This window comes from Pelodiscus sinensis, chromosome 9, assembly GCF_049634645.1.
Source record: "Pelodiscus sinensis isolate JC-2024 chromosome 9, ASM4963464v1, whole genome shotgun sequence".
Classification (NCBI taxonomy): domain Eukaryota; kingdom Metazoa; phylum Chordata; order Testudines; family Trionychidae; genus Pelodiscus; species Pelodiscus sinensis.
This window is the reverse complement of record NC_134719.1, coordinates 9,178,961-9,193,146: the sequence shown is the minus strand read 5'-3', so window position 1 is coordinate 9,193,146 and position 14,186 is coordinate 9,178,961. Positions and strand designations below refer to the sequence as shown.

General features: G+C 39.2%; 1 protein-coding gene across 1 annotated transcript; it reads right to left on the bottom strand.

Annotated features, from left to right (window-relative positions):
- Nucleotides 1–856: 856 nt before the first annotated feature.
- BTF3L4 (basic transcription factor 3 like 4) lies at nucleotides 857–13,909 on the bottom strand. Its single transcript, XM_075935969.1, has 6 exons — nucleotides 13,766–13,909; nucleotides 12,131–12,192; nucleotides 11,139–11,252; nucleotides 8,033–8,234; nucleotides 4,778–4,837; nucleotides 857–3,135 (listed from the first exon to the last, which is right to left on the bottom strand). Exons 2-6 carry the CDS (start codon nucleotides 12,182–12,184, stop codon nucleotides 3,089–3,091), a joined length of 477 nt encoding a protein of 158 aa, XP_075792084.1. The 5' UTR covers nucleotides 12,185–12,192; nucleotides 13,766–13,909; the 3' UTR covers nucleotides 857–3,088.
- Between the last annotated feature and the right edge of the window lie 277 nt (nucleotides 13,910–14,186).

The window sequence follows — 14,186 nt, the reverse complement described above, 5'->3', positions numbered from 1 at the left end:
AACAGCCCATTTACAAAGCATCCCAAATCACCACAAGCACACAACCCAATGTTTTAAACTCTGCCCTAGCATCCAATAAATAGATTTCAATTCAAGGTCAACTCTTCCCTCCAATTCATGACTTTTTACAGCAATGTTAACTGCAACAACAAAACTCTCACCCAGAAGCAGACTGATGAGCACTGTTTTCTCAGGAATTGGGCACCACAACCATGTAATTCACTCCTAGCAGAGAACTAAGCTAACTAATACTGGTTTGTGTGATATAGATTAAAAGGTGTAGTAGTCTGTCTAATCAAGGGGTGACTCAGGTAATTCAACGGTAGACGTTAAGGGAAATAATGACAGGGTTCTTAAAGGGCCCCATGTAGTTATTCTTCAGAAGGTACCACTGAAATGAGTTCCAAATGGGAAATCCTCGGGGCTCCAAAGGGATACGGTGGATCCCAGAGTGTGAAGAAAAGCATACACCTGCAACCTGCAATGTAGTATTCATTCATCTCAAAATTAGGCATTTTATTACACGCCTCCCCCCACTTTTCAATTTTCGGCACCTCTGCCAGTGCGCACAAAGGCTGTTCCAGTAATTTCCTAGCTATATGTAAAGGTACACTAGCTATTTTCCACAAGAGTGGGTTATTTTCAATTAAAATCAGTTTAATGGATTTCTTTAAGCTCTAGCATTTCAGCAGCAAATCAAAAGTGGTCAACAGTTTTTGGATACAGTGGAAAAAAAGATAGTTAGTAAGTCTACATAGCCCATATAGTTTGCTGATTTTCAAACACTGGTAAGCAATGTTACAATGACCAAATAGCAAGAACTAAAGAGAGTCTCTTTCGTGCATGAATCAGTAAGTCAGATTACAAACTTACCAAAACATTTTTATTCCAGATTCTTACTAGTCTTTCCAATTTTTAACCACATTTGCTATTTCAAAAGTCGATGCTTTATACAACAATATGTGGATTTTCAGTAACTAAATGATTGGTAGTGAAAAAAACATAGGGCACAACTGTAAATTCAGCGCAGTTGCAACTTGTAAATGTTTTTCATTCATGCCCCTTGGAAATGCTCTGCAAAGCTGAAAGGTTGCTTCCAAGTCTCTTTTCTTTGCTCACTGGGCCAGAAGAGGCATTGGAAGGGCAGTTTGCTCAGATTGTATTGTGTGAAAACATTTCATGAACCATCGGTAGAAGGCTGGAGCAGCCATGAGATGAAGCGAGTCTCGTCTAGAATGAGCAGGAAAAGGGGTGGGGAAGATGAGAATCCTAAGGGCTTTGTCAAAGTCTTCAAAGATCTTCCTCAATACTATAAGCTTCTATGTTGGCTACCAACTGCTTCAGGACAACAAATGTAAGGCTCTTTAAAGTAGCAGCTGCAGCAACAACACATTCCTCAGCAGATATTACTGAGAGAAGGAAATGACACACGAGGGAACATTTCCTCTTTTATACGGTTTTATTTTGTAGTAAGATCCATGTATTATATAAAATATAACAGGAAAACTGAACAAGTCTATAAAATAAATTGAGTCTAGATGACAAACCACAAGAGCTCTGCTTTTGCAGTTTATGTTGATGTCACTAGAACTCTCATGTACTGATAGCCTTGTATTTTACAGTTATCTAGTGTATGAACCTACACAGAAAGCTGATATGTCTCAGAATTAAGCTATAATTAAGGTGACAGATGTAGAGAAAAATGGCTTTCCTAAGCCACAGCTGCCCTTGACACAAACAGTGATGACAACTATGTTGTGATGCAAGTTACATCAAGCACCTTCCAAGAGCCTCTGACAAAGGGATTCACACTGAGCATTTTGAAGGAAGGTTCAGAAAATACTGCAGTGTACCAGTGATTCCTCCAAACTCCTGTGAATGCCTATTGTAGGTTTGTGGGTTTTAATAATATACTGTAAGCATGACACCAAACCTAGGAGGTAGGTTATAGGAAAAGTTAGGTAAGCCAAAAAAAATCCCTTTAGATTTAGAGTCATTGAACTGCCAAGCAGGAGGCTACAGCAATATAATCAATGACCTCTTTCTCTCACACTAAAAATCATCTGTACCAAACTCCTAATTTCTAGTGCCCTTGAGAATGACGTTGTCTTGTCCACTTCTAGTAGTTGCACTTACGGCACTGGAACAGCTCAAAATCCTTTAAGCAACAGTATGCTACTGTGCAAAACTGATGCAGTAGACTGTTACCAACTAGACATCCAAATTCAAGAATTGACTCAATCTAGCTCTTCTCTTAACATTAGCAAGTAATATTCCTGGGAAGTACTCCCACAATCAAGAGGAGAACATTCTGCTTAGTCTATGTGGAATAGGTTGAACAAACATCAGCTCTATAATAAAGGATTTGAAATTAAGGCTAACAGTTGGCTAAGGTTAAGGAAGGAGTAGAGGAAGACAGTGAGAGAGAAAGGAATTTTAGAAAGGAAAAAAAGCAAGCTCTTCTAGGTCTGATTTCTTAAAATGTTACCATACCAAGCAGGTTGTAGATATCCTGTCTTTGGTATCATTTGGAATCAACATGAAGTTGATTGCAAATAGCATGTGAACATTTTCAACATGGAAGAGATACATATTTGCAAATGCAATCATTAACACAGCAAATTAAACCCAAGTCTTAATGAAAGACTGCCTCAAGCTAATGAAATGTGGACATGTAAGACTTGCATTTTTCACCACTTTCTGTGCACAATTTAGTGGAAATAAAAAGTAACAATTGTAAAGATCTGTTTTACTTCTATTTCTGAAGGCAAAAGGAAGGGTAAGTAGAAATGTTCTCCAATTTGTTCTCCACAATATGTACACCCACACCATACACATACGCACATGCACGCACCCTCAAACTGCACTGACATCTCTTATTTTTTGACCAAAAAAGCAGATCCTGGGAGTAAGTGCAAAATGCAAAATCAACTGACAGAAAATGCTGAACAAACAGCATAATTAAAATACAAAATATTTATATTAATGAACTATTAACAGGTGATGTTCTCTGTTTCTGTAAAACTTTGGAACCACATAGCTGATTTCTTAAATCTAGTCCATGCCAGCTTCCAGAACTATTAATGATTTAATTAGCTTCATTCTTTGATGCTTCATCAAAGTTTTCTACGAGATCTGAAAGAGATGGAATAGCTATTAATTTTACATAATGATTACATTTTTTTTACCTATATATTTGCAAAAGGAGTAGCATTTGCATAGATGAAGAACTTGAGGCATAGGAAGGTTAATATCTAAATCTCTAAAACATCCACTAATTTTGGAAGCTCAACATGAGATACTTAGATCTGATTTTCAGAGCCTTGAATGGTGACAAGGTGCCACAGAACTCCTGCTTGGTTTTGCTGCTTTTCAGTGGGGTTATTGATGAGTTCACCTGGATTGAGTGCTTAACACCTTTTAAAATTAGGATCTAGGTGTGAAGTTGGGTAGAAACTTTAGAACACATCAAAAGGACCTTCAAAGTTACACAGCATGACAACTCTCCTGACAACCTCTTCAGTGCCTTAGCTAATATACTATGCCGATGCATAGAGAAGATCATTGTGTTAAAAACAAATGAACAATTTCCAACAACTCAAAAGAACAAGGCTGAAAAGCAGCAGCACATGACTATACATTCCCAGGTAAAGATTCTATTTTTTTTTTCTTTGAGAATTTTCAGAACTTGGCAGTAGGTAAAGCTCAATATCTATTTATACAGAAAGAAGCATGTATTTAAACAGTGTAATCTGAAAAGATAATCCAATTTAGTTAAATACCTGCATTTTAACATCCCTAATTCGAGTAGTCGATAGAATTTTTATGACTTCTCAATGAATTCACAGGCAGCCTGACTCAGTTTCAGCTCACAGCGGGTGTGGGACCAAACCCTACTGCATTTCTGCAATTTAAAAAGCACTAGGAGCTGGGCAGCCTGCCCCCAGCTCCTACTGCATTTTAAATTGCAGAAATGCAACGGGGTTTTGTCCTGCACCTGGTGCAAGCTGTAACTCAGCCAGCCTGCTCGCCCAGCTGGTAGCAGCCCCTGTGATTAGGGGACCCAGCAGGAATTTGGGACCTCCCGTGCACACCGACTGCTGCTGCAAAGCAGTCCCTGCCAGTGGCCGGGTCACTGCAGACAGGGGCTGCTTTGGTACAGCAGTCCATGTGCAGGGGGAGAGGAGGGGTCCTCAACTTCCCACTGAGACCCCCCCCCACACAGGGATTGCTGCCACGAGGCAGCCCCTGCCTGTGGCCAGGTGTCTGGGGACAAGGGCTGCTTCACTGCAGCAGCCTCTTCTCCTCCCCCCCGCCCCGCCTCTGACAGAGGCAGCGGCAGGGGGAACAGGGAGGGAGAAAGGAAGCACCACAGAGATGGTGCCAGGGGGAGGGGAAGAGGTAAGACTGGCTTTTAAGCCAGCTCCCCCCCTTGTTGCCTCTGACACAATTACTAATACTTCAAATTCATTTGGCAATTTATATCCTGAAACCACTGTACAAATACTAAATAGTTAACCCTCCCAGCCTGCCTGGAGTATTTATCCCTTTTTCACAGATGGTAAGACACAGATAAAGTGGCCTGCCCAAGGCCACGCAGTAAGTTAGTGTTAAAGCTGAAATTCAAGTGTGCCTTCTCTCAATTCCATGATCAGTCCATTATACCAAATTGCCTCTCTAAATGCAAGAGAATTTTAGCTGTACAAATCGAAATATATATCCAAACAATAACCAATAATCTAAAAACTGAAGAAATAGAATGCGCTAGTAAACCTACCCGGGACATCATCATCTTCTTCATCAATGTCTTCGGATTTTGTTGCTTTGCTATCCAACACTATAAAAAAGTTTTGTACTAAGTATATGTTTTAAGACAGTCTCATTTACATAATACTTGTCTCTCTCAAAAGAAAAAACATAATATATCAGTTAAATCAGGAAGCAGGCAACTAACTTCTGATTTCTGTTGGAGGTCACTACTACAGGGAGAGAACATTCTGAAAAGTACAGCATTTCCCTTCAGGAGTCCATAACACATCTATCACTCCATCGTAAGTTATATTTAAATAAAACTACAACTTTAAAACTACTGGTACCTTCTACATACAGCATACCTGACAAATCTACTCAAAAGTGCAGAAATCTACAGAACAGAACAATTCTTTCTTACCAGTTTTCCTATCTGTTACTCACAAGAATTCTCTAACATCTTAGGAAGCATACTAAATGTGGACTGGTTGCAAGGATTTTTATGCATCAGAATGGGCTGACTTCTTGATTTGAAATTTAGACACTGGGTTTTTCTCCCTTATGGCTACTAGTTACAGAAAATTATTTGGTGTTTCTGTCTTAAATTGAACTCTGTGCTTTTCTAAAACATAGGGAAAACAGAAGAATTAAAATATATATCTAAATAGTCTTGGCTCTTTCAGGGATGGCTAACTTTGTTGGACATTAGAATAATAAGGTATTATCTAGTTCCATTTTACATCTACATATTTTATGCTTCCTTGAGAGCTTGTGCAAAAATATTTTATTTATACTTTCTAGAAAGTCTGAAATTAGGAATCTCATTCCTCTGTTTGCATGAATGTGGCAGTAAGGACTCCTAGTTTCATCGATATGCAAGAAGAAATTAAAAACTAAACTTCAATACAGCAGTTAACAATACTAATAGCACTGTGTACGAAGTTAACTGATTAAGAGGCCTGCAATGGGGGAAGGGGCAACTGTATCAGGGCCCAGTGATCCCAATCTCTGTTGCAATGGTGGCAGCTGGAACACCAGGCCCTTTAAATCACTGGCAGAGTTCTCGGCATTGGTCTAATGTGCCCGTAAAAATCTCCAATGTTAGAGATTCCACGACCTCCTTAGGCAATTTGTTCCAGGGTTTAACCACCCTGACAGTTAGGAAGTTTTCCCTAATATCCAACCAAAACTGCCCTTGCTGCAATTTAAACCCATTATTTCTTATCCTATCCTGAGAGGTGGTAACAATTTTTCCTTCTTATAATAACCTTTTATGTACATTAAAAATGCTATAACCACTTTCAGTCTTCTCTTCCCCAAACCAAACAAACCCAATTCTCTCGTAGATCATGTTTTCTAGACCTTTTAATAATTTTTGTTGCTCTTCTCTTGACTTTTCCCCATTTGCCCACATCTTCCCTGAAATGTGGTGCCCAGAAAGGAACACAATACAGCAGCTGAAGCTTAATCAATACTTAGTAGAGCGGGGAAGAATTACTTCTCATGTCTTACTTACAAAATACATCCCAGAATGAGGATTGCCATCTCTCTTTCCTAAGAAAATTTATAGATAGCCTAGCAATTGTTAAGCAAGTTCAAAATGAACAGGATTCAGAGAACAAAGATGCATTCCCCAAATTGAATGTTACATTCAAAACGCCAGTTCCTGCTCCCCACCACATGCCCCTCTTTTAGTATTCTGTTGTGATGGCACAATACAAATTGCATCAAGGACTGTACATCTTTCGGTAAGACAATGCCTTTAAACTACAGGGGATCCACGCTATAAGTCCAAGATATGTTCCAAAAAACTTGGACTTACAGCAAAACAACTAAAAGTGGGGAATTTTTTTTCCTGTGGCTGACTTCCAATTAAGCAAATTGGGGGTAGCGTTTTGCACGACTTATAGCAGGGAATGGGAGGACTTATAACGCATCAGTACATACAAATGTCAACAACTTTAGTGTGGAACGGATGTATACTGGGGCGACTTATAGCAGGGACCCCCTGTATTAGCAATGTATCTAGCTTCAAAGGCTTTACGAAGTGATCAGACACTGGGATATTAACTAGGTGCAATGAAAAAAGGAAAGTGTAATTTAGTTTCATTTTTAATGATCTGAGAATAAGTTGAAAATGGGAGGAGAGGTGGTGAGGATTGCACTCATCCTGGATTTATAGGAGGAAAACATTTTGTTTGATAGGCCTGTGATTACTTCAAAATGAATTCCTTAACAAAAGAAACTGATTTCTATATCTAGGTGAACCTTGAATTAGTTAGTTTTATGTATTTAAAGCAGCATTTTAGGAAAAATCTCATTACAATAAATATTCAATATTGAAGTGTCGCTTTAGCAAAGCAAATTATGTTTAAAAGAGTCAATTAACTAATTTATTCCAACTTAGTAGTATGCATTTTCCTGAAATAATTTTATCCCCAGAATTGTATCTGTATAGCTACCACTAATCTTTTATTTCCGCCTATAAAAGTTACTTCAAATCTTGCACAAATTTCTATCAAGTTAAAAGTTTCAGTTTAGAAATAATTTATATCAATATACCTTTTTGCATTTCATTTGATATTCCTGAAACTGGAAGATATACTTCATCGAGTTACAAAACCGTACACTTCAAATTGGAAAATATTTAAAAAACACAGTACAACTGACAAACCTTGTCACTGAGGAGATTTGCCTTTTTCCACGTAAGTGGGCCTACGTAAAAGAGTCTTGAAACAGACTGAAAATATGCCTTTTGTGACATTACTACAACACTGTTAAGTGGGTAGCAATATTAAGTGAAGAGCAGAATGGTTTATATCATGGTGATATTCATGGGAATAGAAAGTAGTTTTAGAACTTATAAAAATCTAATGTCTACTGGCAAGCCAAACAAAATAAATTTAAAGTTAATGATCACAATGTTATAATTCAGGGGGATTTAAGTGCCTACTCACATCATAAAGTTGTAAAACATTAAGTCTAAGGCAGTTTCAGACACACTGTGATAGTCAAGATGTTAGGAAAAGTAGCATAATTAATATAGAAGAAAACTAGCTTGCATGAGAAAGTCGTATCTCATAAGAACAAGGAAAGTTTACCGTGAAAATAGTTTGTGTTTCACTAATCCAAATAAATCATCTAAAGTATTAGGCCAAGTATAAAGATTTCTAGAGGACCCAAGTCACACAGGCACTTTGGAAAATTCTTCCACAAACCTTTTCCAAAAGGAGAAACATATTTTTAAAATCTTCAATAAGACGTTCCAAGTAGGGACACCCACCTTGTCTTGGGAACTGTTCAGCTAACTTCCTGAGACTTGTTAAACTGTCAGCACCAAGCTGGCTTAAGATTCCCGGGAGCATTTCTGTGATTGGTTTAGCCTCTGCATGACCAGTAATTGCAAAAGTGTTAGCGGAAAGGGAAGCTTGGACCTTGGGGTTGTTGAAATGAATAACTGTTCCATCATCTTTTATCATATTCACCTATTTAAATACAGAACAATTAGTACATTTAATGCATGTCACTAACATATGGTAATATTTTTGACTGTACAAATGCTGCAAAACAACATCGTTTTTATTAACAATTTTAAATATTCAAGACTACTTTTAGAGAATTTAGAAGTCTTTACAATTCTTTGAGTGTAAAAAAAAAAATTAGCCAAACCTGTAAGGGAAATGGAATATAGGTTCATAGCAGGACATGCAAATGTAATGGAAATGCAAAAACTCAAACTGGACGTTGCTTTATGAAACTAGTATTCAGATAGACACATGAGCAACCAATGGATTAGTGTGTTCTATTGTTACTATACAGTTAAATTAATAGTTTTGGTTAAATCATTGTGCTCCAGGGTATAAGCCAATTACCATCTGGATCAGGAAAGAGATTAGAAAGGGAAAAAAGAGTTGCTTACTCCCAAGCTAAACACTTGAAAACTTAGGCCCAAATACTGAAATATGATGCAAATAGATGGGCCCCTTTACATGCACAGAATCCTTCTGTAGTCAAAGGGAATCCATTAGAGTTCAGGGATCCGCCCATGCATATCACAGGATACTTAGGCCCCAATTTTGCTAGCATAGACTTCTGTGCTCACACCATCATACTGATGTCCCTTTGCACGTTGGGACCTTCCTTCCTTAACCATAGGTATGACAATTGTTCACTTTTTTTCTTATGAATTTGGATTTACATTCTGCCAGAGGCAGGATGCCAGACTTGATGGACCATTAATTCATTTCTGCCTCTAAACAGGAAAATACCTGGGTTTTGCTTTAAACTAGATGAAGAGAGAAATAAAGAAAATGTAGGTCTTTTTCTTAAGCAGACAAGAAAATAAGTGTAAAATGAGAATGTTTTGGAAATGTCTTTATTTTAATTAAGGAAAGGAAAAGTCCTGATAAACAAACAATAACAGCATATTTATAACAACGTTATAGCTATTCAATTTGTTTTTAATTGAAAAGTTATGGGGAAAAAGGCACAGACTAAATTAAAAACAAATACTGAAGATTTCAGTGTCTAGTGAAAGTTCCTACACAATACAGATTAATTTAAAATAATTTAGAATTAGACTCAACCTGTTTTTAAGTCAACAGTCTTATAAAAAAAGCTACATGATGTTCTTTATGCCTGGAACTTTTTGCAGTTCTCAAGAGTGCATGGTGATCATTCTCTTACTTGGAAGTCCACTTAAAGAACACACCACTTCTGTGAAGTTTACCATTCTTTATCCACCTCACTGATAAGCGTTCTTACACACTGAGGCCTCAATCTTGCAAGCTGTCCTGCAGAGATAGAGCCCTCTAATGTAAATTTGGTTCTAGACAAGTGGTTCTGGCCAACTTTCAGGAGTGAGTGCCTATTCATTAAACTGGAAGCTAGTATTGTCCAGATAACATCCTTTTTTTTACCTAGAGCAGTTTGTATCTGAAGAGTTTTGTCTGTATATTAAGATTTTGGGCTCTGGGTAAAGAGAAGCAAGCACTGTTTACCTTAGTATTTTGTATATCACTGAGCACACTAACAGTGCTGAAATTAATAGCCAAAGAAAATTAGGATAATTCATAGTCCCTCTATGGAAGACATAAGTGCTTATTGAAGAAGCGAGCCTCCACGTACACCATACATAATTTAAAATTAATCAAATGCATTATGTTTCTTCAGACAAATCTTGCAACAACATTTAACTGAAGATCACTGTCCTCTACATATTATCTCAGCAGTCTCTTGGTTTGTATACACCACCACATGGAAAGGTCCACTTTCCCAGGAAGGTCAATATTAAAATAATTCAGACATTCCTTCAAAAATTGGTATATAAAAAAAAGATATTCTAAAAATATTCAAGAGGTTGAACCTCTCTAGTCTGGCACCTGACCAGTGCCAAGCCAGAGAATTTGCAAAACCACAGAAGGTGAATATTGTCTAGCAGCCTTATCAACTCTTCCACTGCTTACTGGGCTCTCAGAAGACATTTAGGGATAAAACAGGGCTAGATAACAGCACAGAACACCAAGAGCCAAGACTGGTGGCTGTAAAGAAACTTTATAGGGCTGTGGGAAACTTGGCCATGCTGACGATAACTGGACATCTAACTAAAATTGTGCCGGACCACAGATGTTGCTGGACCACAGAGTGCCGGACCACAGAGGTTCAACCTTTATTACTAACTGGGCAAGATACCACATAACTTATATACTACTCAAATGTTCAGTGTTTCCGCAAATGTTTAAAAAAAATCAGCACCATGTTAATTATTTCAGTTTCCATGTAACATAAGAGTAGCAAAGTTTTGCAATATAGAACGAGATCCACATTATGTTTCCCCTTTATGTTTTGTACAGTATCAGGTGCTCTGTTTTTGCTCAACAAGTAACTTTAATTTGAGTCACAAATGTTTAACTATAATCAATTTTAAACAAACAAATTTTACTAAGACAAAAATATGAGTTTTTCAGCCATTGAAAGGTATATGCAACACAAGCAACCAGCCAATTTCCAAACAAACATCTTAAAGTAATTAAGATGTAAATTAGGGATATTAGTGTACACATGTATACGGTTACATGCAGGCTCCCCCCCCCCCCCGTGCTGCTGCCTCTGTATTAGGCATTTGGGAACCAGTGCACATGGGAAGCTAGCTTTTAAGTAGGGATGTAAGCCACCAGTCAACTATCCAATAAGCATGCATTTCAACATGCATTTTAACATTTCTAGTGTATATTCTGCTATCCTTTACACTAATTATGTAAATCAAGACTAGTTTCACTGAAGTCCGGGAGATCAGACCCAACTTTTCTTAGCACTTCAGCATCTAGCCAGATGTCAATTTATTTTTAAAATGAACAATATTGACAGGGCAAATAATTATACCACTATACCTCTTCAATGCCAGCAATATTGTTTACTGCTAACTTTTTGAGTGAACTCTGAAGTTTTTTATCATCAGCTGTTGCTGTCCTGTGCACCACCTTCTTCTTTCTGCGAGCAGTACCCTGAAAATCAGACAATGAAAGAAACATTAGTCAGCAACTCTGAAGATCTGACACTGCAGTCACATGTACTAATATCAACTAGTTTCAACAAAAGGGAGTTGCTGAGTGCTGCACTTTTATTGTCAAAGCCACTCTGATAATTATCAGGCCTGGGCTGACAACCAGGCTCACTTTTTTAAGGTTCAAAAGCAAACAAAACAGAGATGAACAATTCTCTCCCAAAAGATACACTATTCCACAAATTTTAAATCACATGATGCTCCTCCATCTCTTATCCTCTCTACAGTACACAAAAGTTTTATGGCCCAAAGTTCTTTTCAGGTTATGATTTTTTAAAATTTTGTTTAGTAGTCTTTACCTGGAAATGTTGGTTTCAGGATTTTTTTTAAAAAACTAAGTCAATGGGTATTATATTGAACATCTTGATATGAATTTAAAAGTTACACTGGCTTATTTAAAATACAAAAGTATTTTACTACAAGTTCTCAATAAGAGGAAATAGGTACACTTTCCTTCTTTCTCTTCCTTATTTTCCAAAAGTTATTTTAAGAAAGGCACAAAATACATTCTGCCAAAAAGACAATTAATCAAGTAATTTAAATTTAAGCAAATCTTACAAATATGGAAAAATGTATTATTCATATTTCACGCTACAAGCTTCTACAAACAACCTTCCACACTTAAGAACTAAACTTGTGCATGTAAATGGTTAAATCAACATATAAATTTTCCATATATTGGCAACCAACTGTTTTGGATTAAAAAAAAAAAAAGTGCTATGATCCTGATCATAACATATTATTTCAGACCTCTAAAATATACAATGAAAACAAGACATGGTAGGTGCCTCTATAAATTTGATGTTGTTTTCCTCTTACCTTTCCTCCTATTCGGACCTGAGCTTGAAGCTTAGCTAGTTTTTCTTGATTCATGATGCTGTCTGAAAAATAAGTATATCAATCATATTAGCCTAATGTTAAATTACAAGTTTATTACACAAATAAGCTCAATTTTGTGTGACACTGCTTTTATTTTTTAATAAAAATGGTCATGCTCTTTACATCAATATCATAAGTAACAAGCAAAAAAATTTGCTAACAAGAACAAAAGATAAGCCATATATATAAGCTGTATCATCTAAATGATATAGCACACAAAAGCAAATATGTTTAAATTTCATGTCAATTTAAGTTACAGTTAGCATATCCTAATTTTAATACTTGTTTACCATCCCATCAGTCTGTGTCTCCCTAACCCCTCTAACAGGTGAATGACAAGCAACTCAATTTACTTTCCAAAACAGCATGCATTTCACAGCAGCAATATCTCAAACTACTGCACTTCATTACAGTAAAAGTGGCAAGGTGACATTGGAAAAGGAAGTCTTCCATAAACTACTTGAAAAGCTTTCATTGCCATTTCCATGATTAATCTCAAACAGCTGTATAATAGCTCACTACATTTTTGAATGCATAAGTTTTATCATACAGTCTATGTAAATACCACTGTCTCAATATCCTTCACGGACTACAGAGCTACATACAATATTCAACTCATCCATTATGAAGTTAAAAAGCGTGCCCACTGTATAAGAAGACGTGATTACTGGCTTTCCTTAAAACCAAAACCAACATGACCAAGAAGCAGCATGCAACACTTTCTGTTTACAGTTCTTTTAGGAGGCATTTAGCTGCTCTGCCCCAGGAAAGCATTAATTTCACTGTTTGGCAGAGAGACACCCCCCCCCCCTCCACAACTTCCATACTTGGCAATAAAAGGAAGGTGCTAGGCTCGGGTGGTGGTGGTGCTATTATGAGAAGAGAGCGCAGAGCCTCCTAATGCATTAACAAGAGTTCCCATGTGGATGCATCTTGAAACTAGGGCTGGATTTTGTGGGGCAGCCCCTACAAAGGTGGGAGAAAGGAGGTTCATTTTTTTACAGGAGAAAATTCCCCATCGTTTTCAGCAGGAGGAGGAACATAAGAGAGACCCCCCCACAATATTGCCCCGGATACCTGAAGCGACGGGGCGTACGCCCCTGAAAAGGGGGAGGGACAAAATCCAGCCCCGGGGAGCTAGAAAAGTGGTCGGAGCCCAAAGGGAGAGGCCCCCCCTTCCCCCCACCATACCCAGCCCGCGCGAGGTGGGAAGCGATTATCGCTCGCTCTTCCCCCATCCCAGCCCCGGGCAGGGGGCCCTGCCAACAGCCAACCCCGCCGCCCCCGGGGTCTACGGTCGGGGAGACGGCCCCTCCCCCATCTCCAGCGCTAAGGGAGGGAAAGGTCCCTGCCCCGGGGCGCCCCCCATCGCCAGCCCTGAGGGGAGGGGGCGAGGCTCCGCCGAACAAGCCGAGCAGCCTTCAGGCAGCGGGCAGGCCCATGCCCCTCAGGGCACCGGCCGCCCCTCCCGCCGACCGAGGCGCGCGAAGCCGCGTAGCGGGGGGGGGCGGCTAATCCGGGGGGGGGGCTAAAGAACAACGGGAGGGGGGGGGAAGGACAACAGAAAGTTCTCACCTGAGTCCGGCAAACCCTCCGCAGCCAACACGCGGTGAGAACAAGATGGCGGCCGCCCCAAGCAGGGAAAGAGAGGGGCACAGAGAAAGGAGGCCGCGGACCACGGGACTGTGAGCCCCGCCCACTCCCCCTCCGATTGGAAGGGACACGGAGCTATTTGCATAACATGGAAAGTTGAAATCGGCTCCTTCCTCTTCCCTTTCGTTTCGGCACGCCCAATCCGCAGAGAGAAACTACAAGTCCCAGCATGCCAGGCGCATAGGAGGACTCTTGAGTCCCGTCGAGGTAGAGCATTCTGGGAATTGTAGTCTCCCTAGGAGCGGAGGTGGTTTTTGGGCCCCGCCTTAGTACCATCCGTGCCCTTCCTTACTGCTCTCGTCTAGGCAGGAGGAGGATTTCTGCAGCGCAGTGCGTGCTTCCT